The sequence below is a fragment of the Panthera pardus genome, unplaced genomic scaffold (genome assembly GCF_024362965.1).
Source record: "Panthera pardus isolate Hobbes unplaced genomic scaffold, ASM2436296v1 HiC_scaffold_3, whole genome shotgun sequence".
Lineage (NCBI taxonomy): Eukaryota > Metazoa > Chordata > Mammalia > Carnivora > Felidae > Panthera > Panthera pardus.
In genome coordinates this window covers 60,052,466-60,070,999 of record NW_026526876.1, presented here as the reverse complement: position 1 = coordinate 60,070,999, position 18,534 = coordinate 60,052,466, and the positions used below count along the sequence as shown (strand labels likewise).

Sequence of the window (18,534 nt, the reverse complement as noted above, 5' to 3'; positions counted from 1 at the left end):
AGAAGTGAAGGAGAGTAGGAGGTACAAACTTCCAGTTATAAAATAAGTAAGTCACAGGGATGAGAAGTACGACATAGGGAACATAGTAACACCGTAATAACCTTCTATGGTGACAGATGGGGACTACACTTATTGCAAACCCTGCAAAATGTACGGAATTGTCAAATCACTATGTTGGAATTACTAGTTGTATCCCCAAAAGGAGTATCACGTGTCACCTATACTTCAATGTACAACAACGTAATACGAATTATAATTAACAGTAGAAAGTGTAGCAAAGGCAGAAAGAACAGAAAAAAGAAAAAGGGTTGAAGAACTATCCCAAACTGAAGGAGACTGAATAGATATGGCAATTAACAACTAGCTCACAGATCACAACCCTTGACTGGGGGCAGGGTGGAAGAGGGGGAATAACTATGGGGGGGGGGGGGCATTATTGTGGTCAGCTGGGAAGAGTATTAAAATTCCTGAGTATGACAGGTGTATTGTGGTTATGAAGGAACCGTCCTTGTTTCCAGGAGATACATACATACTTTAGGAGTGAGGAATGAAAGTAGAGTGTCACAAACTTTCAAACGGTTAAGCACAAGAATAAAATACACATTCACAAATAAAGCAAAGGTAAAACGTTAACAACTGATGTTAACAGCGAAGGGTTATGTGGGTATTAATGATATTTATTGTTCAACTTTTTCATAGTTCAGAAATTTTCATAATGGGGCGCCTGGCTAGCTCAGTAGGGAAGAACATGCAATGCTTGATCTCAAGGTCGCGAGTTCAAGTCCCACATAGGGTGTAGAGATTACTCAAAAATAAAATCATTACAAAAAAAAAAAAAAAGAAATTTTCAATGTAAGTGGGGGGAAAATTCTGTGTTTTCTTCTTGGTACTTTTATTTATTAAACAGAAAGCAGTATTTCAGGGGTGCCTCAGTCGGTTAAGCATCTGACTTTGGCTCAGGTCATGATCCTCTAGTTTGTGAATTCGAGCCCCACATCAGGCTCTGCTCTGCTGTCAGCGCAGAGTCCACTTCTGATACTCTGTCCCCCTCTCTCTCGGCCCTTCACTTGCTCACACGTGCACTCTCTCTCTTAAAAATAAACTTTAAAAAAAAGACAGTATTTCATAAATAAAAGGAATGTGTTAATACATATATAAGGTAGAAAGAATTTTAAAAGGCACGCACGCACACACACACCCCGTGCTGCCTAAAATAGAACACTGACCAACACCAACAAAGCCCACTGTGCTGCATCCTACTTGCTTCTCCCACAGACATAACTACTATCTCCTAGAACATTTGTTTCTGTTGTTTTCCATTTAAATCTCTAACTCATGGGGTGCCGGGCAGGCTCAGTGGGTTAAACGTCCGACTTCGGCTCAGGTGATCTCATAGTTTGTGAGTTCAAGCCCCACATCAGGCTCTCTACTGTCAGCGCAGAGCCAGCTTCAGATCCTGTCTCCCTCTCTCTCTGCCTCTCCCCTGCACTCTCTCTCTCAAAAATAAACATTAAAAAATAAATGTTTAACTCGTAAGTTAAACTTCACAAAGACACTATATTGTTTTAATATTAAGTGATATATTCTAATAGTGATGTTAAGTGATTTATTCTAATACAGTAACCAGAACTTATGGCATTTTTCCTAACCATCTTTACTTTTCTATTAAAGGCCACCTTGTTACCTGGTGGCTAACAAGTGATTACATAAAGCAACAATCTAGTACTTTCTAAAGAGTAGGGAGAATGTACTAGTTGCTGTCCTTGGCTCTTTCTCCTATACCTGACTATTAGTGAACTGTGTTAACCACTAGCAAGCAGCCTGAAACAAGAACTCATGGCATATTACAGGTTCCATTCTCCAACTGGGTCACAAAAGAATGCTACTGGTGGCTCAGTTGGTTAAGCGTCCGACTTGGGCTCAGGTCATGGTCTCATGGTCTGGGAGTTCAAGCCCCTTTCTGGGCTCTGTGCTGACAGCTCAAAACCGGGAACCTGCTTCAGATTCTGTGTCTCCCTCTCTCTCTCTCTGCCCCGCCCCTGCTCAGTCTCTCTCAAAATAATAAAAATAAAATAAAAACATTTTAAAAAAAATGCTGCCTTTGTTTCCTAGATCTTCCTTCACTGGCACTAAGATGCTTCCCTACCCAATGAAAACTGCAGAGATGATGACAGATCCAGGTCGTCTTTGCTACCCTGTGCCAAATGCACATAGAGCTACACGATGACACACAGGTTTCTTCCTTATCTCTATAGGAAATACATAGTGTCAAGATGCGCACATGGCCCACTTAATTCAGATTTCTGTTCAAATATTACCTTCTCCTAGAGGCTTTCTCTATAAAACAACCACTTAACACTCATCACTAAGTGACATTAGTTGATAGAATTTTGGGGGCAGTGGTGTCTGTTTTCTCCACTAGAAGTTAAGCTCCATGAAGGGAGGGATTTTCTCTTTTTTTTTTTTTCTTTTGCCTTTTCACTAACCTAGAACAGTGTCTGACAAAGAAGGGACACTCAGAAAATACATGCCTAATACACAATCTTAACTGAGCCATTCCAGTAACAACTCGTCTGTGTTTATTGCTTTCTATGTGACAAAGAGAAAAATTCAGTATTTACACATTTTTTCATTTTTAAGAATAAAGAGAAATTTGGCAAAGAAATATCACACTATATTATGCTTGAGAATAAAAACATTCTAGAACATTATGGGAACCTCACTTGTCCATCAACATTACCTGTTTTTATCAAATACTGTCATTTGTGCAACAAATGTCTTTTCCCCATCTTCACGATTTCGTTTTCTTCTAGCTGGAAGTTCTTCATTGACATCTGTATTTTACAAACATTTCTCATGAATCACATATTCAAACAAAAATGTCATATTTATGGTATATGGTCCCTTATCCCAAATTACGTATAAATTACGATTAAGTTGTGATACAATATCCAGATTTACACTCTTCAATTTTATGTTTTACCATATGTGTATGTCCTTACTAGGCAAGGAGAAAAAAAATCCTCATTTATCATTATTTTTCAAGAACTTCAAAGGATACTTCAAGACTCAAAGATTATTTCTCCCAAGGGGCTTCTCCACTAAACTTCACATGTACCTCTATTATACCACTCATCATTTTGCTACAATTATTTATATCTCTGTACTCTTAGGTCAGTTTTTGTGACCTTTTGGAAGACAGAACTGGATGTTTTAATCTTTGTATCCTCAGCACCTATATTTTGGTTGAATGATTCCCTCAAAGGTGGATTCAGAACTGTTGGGAAGACAGAGGAATAGATATGTGATAAGCAAATACAGTAAAATCTTAATTACAGAATCTAAGCGGTGGGTAGTTAGATGTTCACTACATAAACTCTTTCAATGGCTGTGTATGTATGAAATTTTTCACAATAAAATTCTGGGGGAGGGGGGATGAAATTCTGTTTGCTGAGAGACTAATTTGAAATACCAGTCTTCTCTATCCACTGTTTAATATAATTTTTTTTACTACATGAAATACGTTTCGTCATGGAACAATGAGAACTTTACAGATTAAATACCTAGTACAGCACAATAGCCAACAGTTTAAGATCCAGGGCAAGCTACCATAAGATTAATGATCTTATCAGACTGTAAAAGATTTGCAGATAAAGGCCATGCCTTTAGAATGCATGCAATTTACTTCTACTTCTTTCTTAGAAAAGTTTAAAATAAATTAAAATTATTATAACAAAAATTACCAATATTTTCATTGGTTTCTCCATTAATCATTCCATTAAACTCTCTTCTTCCCGGACGAGTCACTCTAAATAGCAATGAGTAAGACTTCACCATATGGCTGTTACTAGGTTCAAATTCATTACTGGAAACTGCAAGGGACGGGAAATTTCCAGGTTTTGTTTGATTGAGATCAGGATTCAAAGGCACCTGCTTTTTACCTGTAGGAACTTGCCTTATTGGACAACTTACATCCTGCAAAGGCAAAGATTATGAAATTATACTTATTTATCCATATGCAATTATATGAGTTATAATAAAACTTCTAATCACAGATATAGGAAACATCATTACCAAATGGCATGCTGAAATTCTAACCATAGTTCTGAAAATTGTGATGAAACAAAAAAAAAATTTGGAATAACCATATACCAAATCTTAACACAACTGAGGATTTATCCAATCCAATGTAATAAAAGATAATGATACAGTATATACAATATTTAGCTGGTGGTCATCTGAAATACTTTTACCTTAGAAATATAGAATTAAAACCAGGCTTAAAATGTTAAGCTCATATAAATTAATAATCTTTTCCCTTAAATCTTCTACTTTAACAAAATAATTGATGGGACCATTAGAAATGAGAAAATTATAATAACACCACTGTCAACTTTATGAAATAGTAAATCCGTATATTTAAATGCTGCTTAATAAAAGCAATATTAATCATCTTATGAGTAACGTTCTATAATTATATAAGTGGAATCGCTTCTTGGCCTTTTGGCTGAGATCAAGTGTATAATTATATAAGTGGAGTTATACTGAAAAAAAATAATTGAAAACTGAGAAGATGTGGAAGACCTTTAGAGCAAGTTAGCAGCTTCTTTTTGAAAATAGAACATATTCGTATTATCTAAAAAAAAAATTCTACTCTACAAAAGAGTATAAAATGAGAAATATTTAAGTCCGCCCCACTTCCCCAGGTCCTACACTCCAAAGATAACTAACATTAGCAGTTGGTTGTGTATATCCTTCTAAGCAAATGTTTACATCTATTATTTTTTTGAAACACAAAAACGGCCACTATAGTTGTATTCATTTTTTTTTTTTGCCTGAATATAACATATCTTGAAGAATTTTCACATCACTGTTTATCATGCATACCAGGACTGCACTGTCTATTAGTGTCTATCACCTTAGTGCACTCCATACAAGTGCTCTAGTAGTGTTCAAGCCCTGTATCACCTTACCATGATTTTGGAAGAACATCAGCAATAGGAACCTCTATACAGGTCATTCCTACTCTTAAAATACCCTAGCTCTTGAAGCTACCAGAAGTATAACTGTTGGCTTTAGTGGGTTGCCAAGGTAATTTAACTATCGTAACATGTGTTTCTATGATGAAATGATTTAATCTTACAAATAAAAATTTGAAGCAACAAATAAAAATTATCAGCAATGGCTGATAATACTGGCAACAAAATTTCTTTCCTGAGAGTAATGTTACAAGAGGTAACTCAGCCCTTACTTAAATTTCAATTGGTTCAAATAGCTAAAAAAAAAATTAGCTAAGAGACTGAAGTGGTAGAGCAGAAACCGAATTTATGTCCTAAGATGCTAAAAGATAGTTTCTTTCCTTCAGTGTCAAACTCCTACAGAAGAAAGTTTTATGCAGATATCTACAGCCAGTCCAGAAAAAAACATGAGTCTGCAAGGTTGGCAAAAGAGGCTATGAGTTTTATAATTCAGCATCGACATACTTAAAAGTTTTCAAGGTTTAAAAAGCACAATACATATGCACAAACATATTCAATTAAAAAAATTATTCCACATAATCTACCAGTATCATTTTACATGTTACCTTTCTTTTTTTGTGGCAAACTTTCACAAGCAGGACTTCCAGGGTAACAGAATTTTGTTCATTTTCTGAGTTTTGTGATGGCTTATCTAAACAGAAAATCAATACTTTAAAATGTATTTTTTTAATATAAATATCATACTCATTTTCCTAAGTAATTTCCAACAAAAGACTTCCTATAATGAATACTTCTCAGAAGTTTACTCATTTTTCCCCCGAAATCATTTTCAAATTTGCAGCAAACTCTTTCAAAGCCTTCATCGTCATTTAAATAAACCTTTCACAATACAATTGTAATTACCTTCCTACAATACTGTGATTTTCTTTTGATTCAAGTAAGATAGATGCTCAATTACTTTAATACTAAAAATATTTATTTATTTGGCTATAAAGATAAGTAAAATTTATTTGGCTATAAAGATTTAACATTTACAATAATAAGAGAATATAATACACTGTTAATCAAAAATATTTTTTGACAAATACAGTTAAAGCTTCATGGCAGAAAACACGAATGAAATATTCAGGAGAGACAACCACACACAAAATTAACATTAAAAGGTTTTTTCCTTCTCCCAAAATCTATTACAAAAATTACTTAAAGATACACTTAAACTGAACTAGTTATTATTATATATGTTCATTTTGAATACACAGTGATGTTAAACCAGAGAAGTTCTTTGATTTGACCAGGCCTTGTGACCAAAGGGATTAAAATAATGGATTTCTAAAATATTTAACAGTGTAAAAGTTACCTAAACAACTATAATATAATTTCACAAGAAAAATAGCTAGTTTTTTATCTTTTTCCCAGAATTTCTCTAAAGCCTACACAGGATAGCAAAAACTAGGATATTATTTACTACCTGGGTTTACAAATCTTAAGGATTTTAATTTAAAATCCTGTATTTCATACAAATCAAAACCACACTCAGATATCACCTCACGCCAGTCAGAGTGGCCAAAATGAACAAATCAGGAGACTATAGATGCTGGAGAGGATGTGGAGAAACGGGAACCCTCTTGCACTGTTGGTGGGAATGCAAATTGGTGCAGCCGCTCTGGAAAGCAGTGTGGAGGTTCCTCAGAAAATTAAAAATAGACCTACCCTATGACCCAGCAATAGCACTGCTAGGAATTTATCCAAGGGATACAGGAGTATTGATGCATAGGGGCACTTGTACCCCAATGTTTATAGCAGCACTCTCAACAATAGCCAGATTATGGAAAGAGCCTAAATGTCCATCAACTGATGAATGGATAAAGAAATTGTGGTTTATATACACAATGGAATACTACGTGGCAATGAGAAAGAATGACATATGGCCTTCTGTAGCAACGTGGATGGAACTGGAGAGTGTGATGCTAAGTGAAATAAGCCATACAGAGAAAGACAGATACCATATGGTTTCACTCTTATGTGGATCCTGAGAAACTTAACAGAAACCCATGGGGGAGGGGAAGGAAAAAAAAAAAAAAAAAAGAGGTTAGAGTGGGAGACAGCCAAAGCATAAGAGACTGTTAAAAACTGAGAACAAACTGAGGGTGGATGGGGGGTGGGAGGGAGGGGAGGGTGGGTGATGGGTATTGAGGAGGGCACCTTTTGGGATGAGCACTGGGTGTTGTATGGAAACCAATTTGACAATAAATTTCATATATTAAAAAAAAAATCAAAATAAAAAAGACAAGAATAAAAAAAAAATCAAAAAAAAATCCTGTATTTCATATATATTCCCTGTATCAATTAATTAACAAAGGCTTTTGCAAATTGCGGTTCTAGGTTCTATAACATACTTGTCTTCAATCCTAAAGGCACTATTAATAGTTCAAACTAATCATTTATCATTGTTTCAATAATATATATAGAACTACCATAATAGATGAATCCACAAGACATAAAAAAACTTAATTTTTGTTCTGAGATTTTGGATAACTCTTTTTTCTACTTGAAAACATTCTTCTTATGTAGGGTGTGTACATAAAATACGTTTGAATTAGTATCTTTGAAAGTTATATCCAGGATAAAAAACTTTAATACAGCAGAAAAAAAAAATCCAATGTTTAAAATGCAGTAACAAAAAACACTCTCCAAACAATACTAACTATGAAAATAGCACCCTAATAATCTGTATATTCATTCTAACCAGTTTCAAGTAGTAATAGCTAAGAAAAGTCTTCATTTAAAAACAAAAGGAAAAAATAAATAAATAAAAAATAAAAAACAAAAGGAAAAATAATCACATTTTAGGAATCTTAATGTTGCTTTTCTATCTTGGTTTCTTAAAAAAAAACAAGTATAAATATAGCTTAATTAGACAAGAGAGGCAATATAGCTGCTTCTTCCCAACTTCCACTAATTTTCAAAAAGTGGCAAATTATTTTCTGGAAACAGAAGTATCAACAGAGTTTACTTTCTTATTTACTTCAGTAACATCAAGAAAAAATTAAAACTTTGAGTTTGAGCAATTTTGAACTTTACATATTTTTGTTATGTAGACAGGAAAAAAGTTTAATCAGACTACTATCCAGTTAATTTCAACTAAGTAAAATTAATTCAACTTAAATATTAATCAAGTAACATTAATTAGAAAATATTCAATTAATATCCATCACCAATTTCAGTTATGAATAACTTTACATGTTTTATGTACATCCCTGGGAACAAAGGGCTAACGAAACTATAAAATTCAAACTATAAGCTTCTAAAGTATTATGATCCATGTACTGTATTACTACTTTTCTTTTCAATTTTTTATTTTAGAGAGAATGTGAGCAGGGGAGATGGACAGAGGGAGAGAAAGAATCTTAAGCAGGCTCCATGCTCAGTGTGGAGCCCAATACGGGGCCTGATCCCACAACACTTGGATCATGACCTGAGCCGATATCAAGAGTCAGAGGCTCAACCGAGTCATCCAGGTGCCCCCCAGAGTACCTTCAAAGTACCACAGAAAACCAATAAAATGAATGAGTAGAAAAAAGGACTCTACAAGATGATTATAAGTAATTTAGGAAAAAACATAAAAATGCTACTCAGTTTACTTATATATAAAAAAAATGGACCAGATCTAAGGTAAAGCTAGAATTAAAGTTACAGTAGCTGCTAATACAGATCTGACCAGATTTCAAACCTCTCACATAAAAAAACCTGATAAGGGTTTTCAAAGTGTTCTAATATATTATTATTAAACTTTGTTTCTTATTAAACAATACCAAGGATTACCAACTTGACATGTTTCTTGTAAAGATTTTATTCCATTACACGATAATTAAAGATGGATAAGCCAAGTGGCATTTTATCCATTTTGAAACCAAATGAAACTCTACCTAGCATACTTTAACTTCTTTTAATGAAGTGACATTTAAGACAATATACTTCTCTTTGTAAAATATCTAACATATTGATATATTCCACTGGTAGCAGTGGTTGCTTCTGTTGTTTTATTACTGTATTTTTAAAAAATTATAATGTGGGGTGCCTGGGTGGCTCAGTTGGTTGAGCGTCTGACTTCAGTTCAGGTCATGATCTCACAATTCATGAGTTCAAGCCCCACATGGGGCTGTCTGCTGTCAGTGCTCAGCCCACTTCGGATCCTCTGTCACGCTCTCTCTCTCTGCACCTCCCCTGCTCGTGCGCACTCTCTTTCTCAAAAACAAATAAAAAAAAAATAAAACTGAGGATGCAATAACATCAACTAAAAATGTTTATGCAGAAAGGGTTCTACTCAGGAGATGCTTCACCTGTTCCAGATTCTAAGACAGTTAAAGTTCAAAATACATTGGAAGTAAGAAATAACAAAATCTAAGAAACTTAATTATATGAAAAGATTTTCCCATTTTCTAGTTATGATCTCTGGAAAGATGATGGCTCTGAGATGGGTAAGACAATATTATATAGCCTTTTTTTATAGCAATAGTTAGTGCCCTAAAAAGTACCATTTAGAGTGAAGAGGTGGAATTTCATCTATTTCTACATAAGCCAGATGCAGCTAACACTGACCTTCAAGATTGATCACACACAACACTAATAATTTTAACAATTTCAAAATCTACTTAAAACTTAAATCAATAGCAGGAAAGCAATAAGGAAACCAGGCTATGAACAAGATCTTATGTATAAGGTCCACCTAAAAAAGCTTTTAAGCCAGTTTCATAAAATTTATTCCTGAGACAACCAACTTCTGAATTTTTTGGTGCTTTATTAAAATGCAGACTCTTAAGTTTTACCAAACATTGGTATACCAAAGCTATATCCTACTAGATCTGAGTCTTTGTAGGTCCAGGTATACATATTTTAAACAAACTGTCAAAATATTTCTACAAACACTAAAATTTAAGAACCACTACTTTAAAAGTTTAAAGAGTGACAAGTTGTATCTTCCACATCCCATCATTGACCACATAAAGCAGTAACTGAATTGTTAGAAAAATCAACTAAAGAGAAACTGAATTATCAGAATCGACATCTTTTCCATTAAATATAATTTTATAAATATTTTTTAATGTTTATTTATTTTTGGAGAGAGAGAGGGGGGTGGGGCAGAAAGAGAGGGAGACACAGAATCCGAAGCAGGCTCGAGGCTCCAAGCTGTCAGCAAAGAGCTCGACGCGGGGTTCGAACCCATGAACTGTACGATCATGACCTGAGCCCAAGTCAGATGCTTAACTGACTGACCCACTCAGGCACCCCTAATTTTAGAAATTTATACATACATGCAAAATAATTTTTTACATTCACAAAGGTGTTTTGATGTTAGAATGCCAATACATTTACTTTCAAGTACATACCATTTTTGTGGAAGAAACCAGTAAATGTAAGCTGTAGATGAGCTGACAAGCTAAAAAAACAAAAAAAAAAAATTTATCACTTTAACACTCTATAATAAAAATAGCCAAACTTTAAAAATTAAGATTGAAATCAAATTAGTTACTTCAGGTAATCTACAAATAATGTTTGACCTTCTTACTCTTAATTCTATGCAAGCCCACAACTTCACACAAGCCTATGAAAAACAAAACATAAAAATACACCATACAAAAATACCAAAGGAAGCAAAATTAATACAAAAAGAGGGAGGGGGACAAAACATAAGAGACTCTTAAATACAGAGAACAAACAGAGGGTTGCTGGAGGGGCAAGGAGCTAATTGGGTAGGAGACATTAAGGAATCTACTCCTGAAATCATTGTTGCACTATATGCTAATTTGGATGTAAATTAAAAAATAAATTAAAAAAAAAATACCAAAGGAATAAGGCAGAAAAGAAACAGATCAGCAAATACTTTACTGTAATTTAGTACCATCTACCTATAAAATGTGAACACATTTCCCTTCCCAGGCCTTAAAAAGAAAATTTTGATAAGGGTAGCTGAGTCCATACAAAAATGCTTGAATATTTTCAAGCTGGGGAAATTCAATCTCCTAACAAATGATGCAGAACCATCATTTTCTTCTTCCATTAGGGGTGAAATATACAATTACAGATCTGTTATAGATTTGTAATTTATTGTTTCAACATGTCATTTTCACTGTTTGTTTTAGAAGCAATGGAAAAGGAAACATAAACTATACTGATCCTTTTGTTTTGAGAATCATCAACTGACATGGAAAAACTATGAAGATGAGACAGAATAAACAGAAACATCCATAGGCTTTTGTAGTACCTTTAAACTGAAAGAGCAATCTATTAGTTGACCAGGAGCCATTCATAACTTTCTAGAATACAGTTTTTGTAGTGTGATACTGACAGATACCAGATTATAGAAAACAGATGTTGGAGAAGGGAAGGAATATTGATTCCTTAATCAAAAAATTTACTAGTGTAAAAGACAATAAGGATCAATAAAGGGTATGGCTGTATGTTTTTTTTTTTTAATGATGGTGACAATCTAGTCATTCTTATAATCAGAGAAGAGTTATGTAAAGACATTGAGGCAAAAGAGTTTTAAGGAGCAAGTAATGATTGAAAATGAGGTCATACTATAAAGAGATTAGTTGTGTAACTATGCCCAGGATTCCTCTCTTTCTTAGAGAAGTAAAAGGAGAGTGATCCTTCAACAGAAAATGTGAGAATGTCTCTATCTTCTTACTGAGGTAAGCCATGAAACTGCATGCTAAAAAAACTACAGGGTGAGTGGTCTCAAAAGGCATTTCTAGAACAATACTAAGTATGCTAGGATACCAATAGAGGACAAAATGATTATGAAAGAGTAGAAATGTAAGGGTCCAAGCAGAATTAGAAAGCATAAATATAAGGGGAAAACTAACAATAACAACTTAAGCATCAACAAAATATAAGTAGGATAGAATAGGATCCTTGAAAACAGGTAAATAATGCATATTACTCACTTTCTGACATGCATCAGATTTTAAAAGAAGGGGTGGGGAAGAAGAGGGCTGACTATAAAAGGGTCATAAGGAATTTTTAGGAATCTTTATCATGATTGTGGTGGTTGCTACCTGACTGCATGCAGTTGTCAACACTCAGAACTATACACCAAAAAGACCGAATCTAACTACATATAATGCACATCCCCACCCAAAAAGTATATTAAGGAAACAAACTTGAAAGAGGCCCAAAGGGATTTTTCAAGATGATAGAAATGTTCTATCTTGGTTGTGGTTATGGTTATGCAAGTGTGTACATTTGTCAAAACTCTATACTCTTAAGGTGGGTGTATTTTATTGAATGGTAGTTATATCCAAAGCTGATTTTAAAAAGTGTATCTGCCATCTACAAAATCTACATGTCATTTTACTAGAAGAAAACAAGCACTTTCCTATTAAAAAAAAAAACAGTTTCATAAATGTCACCTTACAAAGCAGAATTACCGAAACTCCAAAGCATAACTGAAAGACAAAGAGGATTATTCTATAATTTCCACATGTTAGAAGATAATCCATTACAACCCATCTATCCTATTCTTCGTTGTTTGAGTTAAACCTACATCTCAAGGCCAGGTTAATTCTCTTAAAACATCATTCCTTTCTCCAAATTTTCCAATGAGCCCCAACTGCCAAATCTTTTGTCTAACTGCTGTCTAGAATATGGCTCCCATTTCTTTTTATCTCCACTAAAGCCCTACATAGGAAAATTAGATACAATGGTAAAACAGAGACAGAAAAATCCAAGTTTAAATTCTGGCTCAGTTATGAGCTGTGACCTAATATCTGTAAAATGAAGAAATGAGCTCTCTCAAAACTGTGAGGCTTGTATAAAATAATAAAGTATCCATCAAAGTACTCATCCTCTTCTACAATGGTCCCACACCCAACCATCCCAGAGCTTAATGATCAGAGCTTAATCCCAAGTACTTTTATTTCCCACTTTTTTGTCATTGTTGTTTCACACACAATCTTTTTATTACATCAGTGTCCCTACCACCTAGCAATGCTTTTCATTAAGAATAGCGATGTCCTCCTAGAGTAATAGGTTTTTTTTTTAAAACTAAAACTCGATGCCAAACATGGGGCTTGAACTCACAACCCCGTGATCAGGAGTTGCATGCTCTACCAACTGAGCCAGTCAGGTGCCCCTAGAGTAACAGATTTTTAAGGCCAGGGATCATGGCCCATTATACTTCAGTGCTCTGCTTATAGTATTATTTACATTGTTTTATAGAATATATGATTCTAAATTCCAATTCTGAAATGCCAGAAACATCTGACATTGATCTACCCCAGAAAATATTTTAAATTTGTGTTATTCAAAATGTGTTCTGCAAACTGAGGTCACAGGGGAAACTTGTTTCCATTCCACAACAAGAAACAGAGGACACTTAAAAACTTTTACAGAAATCTAACATTGCCATAACATCTAAGCTTGTGATCCATAAGTGTATTTACAAAGGTAAATCTATGAAAGACTGAAAGTTAAAGACAAACAAAAAGGTCCCTTACCACAGACGGATTGAGACAGTTTTAAATGGTACATTGTTAGGGGGGCGCCTGGGTGGCTCAGTCAGTTAAGGATCCGACTTTACCTCAGGCCATGATCTTGCGGCTCGGCTCAGGGAGTTCAAACTCCACATCGGGCTCTGTGCTGACAGCTCAAAGCCTGGAGCCTGCCTCAGAATCTGTGACCCTGTCTCTCTGCCCCTCTCCCACTCATGCCCTCTCTCTCTCAAAAAATAAATAAATGCTAAAAAAAAAAAATTTGTTTTTAAATAAATGGTACACCCTAGGGGCACCTGGGTGGCTCAGTCAGTTCAGCATCCAACTGTGGCTCAGATGATATCGCGGTTCGTAGGCTCAAACCCCACATTGGACTCTACATTCACAGATTTGGATTCTATGTCTCCCTCTCTTTCTGTCCCTCCCCCACTTGCTCTCTCTCAAAAATAAATATCAAAAATTTTTAACGAAACATAAAAAATAACAAACGGTACACTGTGAGTTAAATAAGATATGAAGCACACATTCAGCTATCAGCCTAACATTGTTTCTTAAAAAAAATTTTTTTTAATGTTTATTATTTTTGAGAGAGAGAGAGACAGAGAGCAAGCAGGGGAGGGGCAGAGAGAGAGGGAGACACAGAATCAGAAGCAGGCTCCAAGCTCCGAACTGCCAGCACAGAGCCTGACCCAGAGCTTGAACCCACAGACCGCGAGATCATGACCTGAGCTGAAGTCGCCTGCTGGTAACCGACTGAGCCACCCAGGTGTCCCATAACATTGTTTCTTTAAGAAAAAGAATTCCAGGGGTGCCTGGGTGGCTCAGTCTGTTAAGCATCTGACTCTTGATTTCGGCTCAGGTCATCATCTCAACAGTTTGTGGGTTTGAACCATGTGTTGGGCTTTGCGATAACAGCACTGAGCCTGCTTAGGATTCTCTCTCCCTCTCTCACTACCCCCCCGCCTCAAAAATAAAATATAGACATTTTAAATAAACAAACGTTAAAAAAAAGAAAAAGAACACCAAGTTTCAATTAACCAACTTAAAAAATAACTTTGGGAATGTGATTTGCTATGCATAATTTCCCCTGTACCTCCCCCTTCTAAAAGTAAAAACTCTAATATATACTTGGAATAAAATGTAACAATGAGGCCTAGTTGCCCTCTTCCATAGCTGGCTTCATTCAAGGAAAAAGGGCAATTTTCTTTCCCTTCCTGATACTCTATTCCCCCTCTTTTTAAATTTTTTTCATGTTTATTTATTTTGAGAGCGCACACATGAGAGGGTGATGGGCAAAGAGAAGGGGAGAGAGAGAATCCCAAGCAGGTTCCATGCTGTCAGCAGAGCCCAACGTGGGGCTCGAACTCCCTAATCGTGAGATCATGACCTTAGCCGAAAGCAATAGTCAGACCCTTAACCGACTGAGCCATGCAAGCGCCCCTACCCTCTTCCCTCTCTTGTGGCTACTATATCCACATCTTAATAGTTAAGAATGGAAAGCAAAGAAACATGTAGGACTGGTCAGGCCTATTTGGTTCCAGGCTGCACATGATCCTAACTTAATCAAGACAAGACACCGGTTCATCTTTGTGATGTGTTCCCTAGCTGTTTTTTTTTTTTTTTTTCTTAACATTTTTGAGAGCGAGAGAGCGAGAGCAAGCAGAGAAGGGGCAGAGAGAGACAGAGACACAGAATCTGAAGCAGGCTCTGAGCTGTCAGCACAGAGCCCCATGCAGGGCTCGAACTCATGGACCACAAGATCATGACCTAACCTGAAGTCGGATGCTCAACCAACTGAGCCACCCAGGCACCCCCCTATCTGTATCTTCTGAGGAAGCAAGCTATGGGGCAACAGCAAACTATATCAGGAATTTGAAATTCTGAGGTAAGATTCCAAGCATAAACATCTAACAATTCTAAAGCTGTCTACGGAATGAGGTTAAATAAATTTAAATTCATAAGGAATTAACATTTTGAGATGACGTTCATGTAGAAAACTCAAATTTTAAGAATGTGCCCTCTCAAAAAAACCAATAGCCAGATCTCACTGAAGGACCAAAGTTTTTATGGTGGAAAGAGACCGAGATTAGTGCCTCTAATTTGTACACATTAATCTGATAGTGGTAGACGTAAGGCTTCAATTCTAGAGTTACAGCTATATTACCTCAAAACAGGATAAACTACTTCTGTTAGAAGTATACACTTAACGTATTTAACGTATAATTTCTTATATATTTAATGCTATGATGTATAAAATTGAGGAATTGGTGACTACATCAAGCCCATTATTCTGGAATCTAGCATATCTTCTGAGGTTTAGATACAGATGGGAACACTCTGTAATGAGAAGATAAAGTTGAATGAGGTGAGGGAGTCCATTACAAATAAATAAATCTCCTTTCAGAAGTACAGCAGACAAAACATAAAGGAATTATTGTAAACCCAAAGATTATAAAGGAGAAACACCTTAAAATTGTTCTTAAACACTTAGATTTTAAGAATCAGATATGCTCAGTAGCAACCGATAAGACACCTTTAGGAATAGGTAAGTAAAAAGAAATCTATGGCTTATGTTCTGAAAAAGGAACAACTAAAACTTGAACATGAAAACATGCTGATTTGAAAACAACTTCAAAATTTATAGTCAATACAAGATTGTTTAAAGAAAACAGAAAGGGGAGAAACACCTAAGATCTTATTAATGGTGAAAAAGATGTACAACTGAGTTAAAGAAGCAGGCTGAAGTTTTAAAAATGCAGCTAAGCTAAAAAGGAGAAGGGTGGGGAAATGACATTAATTCAATATATCTATTTAAAGTAATTTATGGGTTTCTTGGGATAAAGACCAACATCCTCAAATAGCCTTCAAGCCTCTGCATTATCTGGCCTTGGCCATATGCTCTAGCTTTATCTAATACCACGCTCCTTATTCTTTCTAGTTAGCTACTCTGGCCTCAAATGACATATGTACAATATTCCCTTTATTTAGAATCACCCATCTCTTCACCCTCTCTCCCCATTTTATTCCTATATTCACCTTTCCTATATCTCAGCTCATTTTTTAAAGGAAGGCCTCCCTGATCATCGCTATTCCCAAATCCAACATCTCAAACAAGAACTGGTTCTCCTGCTCCATCCAGTTTCCCTATCTTTTTCTTTCCTAGCAATTATTTTTTTAATTGTAATTATTATATAATTATGCCTTTTTTCTCCGTAACGGCAGGGCCTTCATCTGTTTTGCTCATCATCCTATCCCCTAGGACTAGTATAGAATTTTGGACCTGATACACCAAAAAAACTACAATCTCAGACAAAAATAGATCCAAACTTCATTATACAAAAGATGCTCAAAAAAGGAAGATTACTAACTAAAAAAGCTTAGGTTGTAACAACAACAATAAAAAGCGATGAAAGGCAATTTATGTTATTGACCTACAAAAACACTGGCTTGAAAATATCCCTAGTAAAAGCTCAAGTTCTGGAATCTCTCTCTCTTTTTTTTGTTTTGAAAGAGCGAGCATGGTGTGCAAGCAGGGGAGGGGAAGAGGGAGAGGAAGAATCTTAAGCAGGCTCCACACCCAGCATGGTTTGATCTCATGACCATGAGATCATGACCTGAGCTGAAATCAAGAGCTGGATGCTTAACTGACTGAGCCACTCAGGCGCCCCTAGTTCGGGTATCTTTTAAGGGGATTTCTTAAAAAACTAACAGTGGACCAGGAAGGGATAATGATTAAGGGAAAGAGAGAAAAGACATTTTGCTTCTCATCTGGCCCCAGGAAACACTTTTGGAAGCAACTCAAATTTGGAAATCTTTTCATGCTACCATTTAGCCAGTGGATATACACTTAGAAGTCAGAGGAGTTATGACTATAGAATTCTGAAACTGGTAGTACTAACAGCACAAAAGGCTCCTGGAATCGTGCCAGGATATAAAACTAAAGAAAGACTAGAGATTTACTCCAATAAGCCACAGTGCTTGGTCAAAACCCAAAATAAATTAAAACTCATAATATACTGGAATGTCAAAATTAGAGCTGAAGATGACAGGATATAAGGAATTATTTCAGACATTCTAAAAAGACATTATTTTAAATATACCCTATCACACTAAAAAAAAGGCAAGGAGAAAGAGCAGGAAAAACTTGAGACTGTAGGTGCAACCACTATGAATTTCTAAAATTTGCTACTTGGTATGGAGTTTTCAGAAGTCATTCTTCAAGAAAAGAAACAATCTTCATAGATGGTAGGGCTTATTACTGAGTTTTAGGGTTATAAATGTCAATTCTGGTCTATTGCCATGAATTGACTGGCATGTTAAAGAAGTAAAAACCATAAAGTGTCCATGTTTTTCTTTCTTCTATCAGCTGCTTCCCCTAGTAAGTTCTGCCAATATCTGTAACTAGGTAAGACAACTGTAGATCTAGAATATAAAATAATAAAAGATCCTTGAACACTAGCTTCATTTTGCACAGATAATGCTGGGAATTTGGTTTGGTTTATGAGTTATTACAAATGTCATAAATAGGTCAGGCAGCTGATTGTTCTAACTTTTGGGCTGTGGGACTACAATATTTTTCGTATCATGATATTCCTCTGGAACTTTGGAGAATGAAATACATGGGATTTAGGAGTAGAAACATAACTTGGGAAATGCTGAAAGAACATGAGTTCCAATGAAAGACTCCCAGACTACCACTACTGAACAAATCCAGGGTCCAACTAGACTGAATAAGATCTGTCTGAGATGGTACAGAATAAAAAATATAGATGGAAAAGAGATATGTTTTTATGTATGACTTAAGATTTTAACTTCTACTAATTAATGTCAGGGAAGAACAAAGATTCGTATTGTTCTCTTGTAGGAGAATTTGATCAAATTTTACAAAGTTTTACAGTGCTGGCATTACATATTGCTGTGTAAGGAACTTCTTACAATCCTATGTGTTACATTCAGTGGAACAATAGGATTATGCCTAATTTTACTGTATTTTTTTTAAAGTTTGGACACCCTGATGCAGGGCCCAAACTCACACACCATGAGATCATGACCTGAGCCGAAAC

General features: G+C 35.5%; 1 protein-coding gene across 2 annotated transcripts in view; it reads right to left on the bottom strand.

Annotated features, from left to right (window-relative positions):
- SUZ12 (SUZ12 polycomb repressive complex 2 subunit) overlaps window positions 1-18,534 on the bottom strand; it is a 45,330-nt gene that overhangs the window by 17,142 nt on the left and 9,654 nt on the right. For both annotated transcript variants that reach the window (XM_053893117.1, XM_053893118.1), the window contains 4 exons: window positions 10,367-10,416; window positions 5,585-5,670; window positions 3,744-3,975; window positions 2,741-2,834 (listed from right to left, as the gene is read on the bottom strand). In XM_053893117.1, coding sequence (XP_053749092.1) covers window positions 2,741-2,834; window positions 3,744-3,975; window positions 5,585-5,670; window positions 10,367-10,416 — 462 coding nt within the window. The remainder of the gene's footprint in view (window positions 1-2,740; window positions 2,835-3,743; window positions 3,976-5,584; window positions 5,671-10,366; window positions 10,417-18,534) is intronic.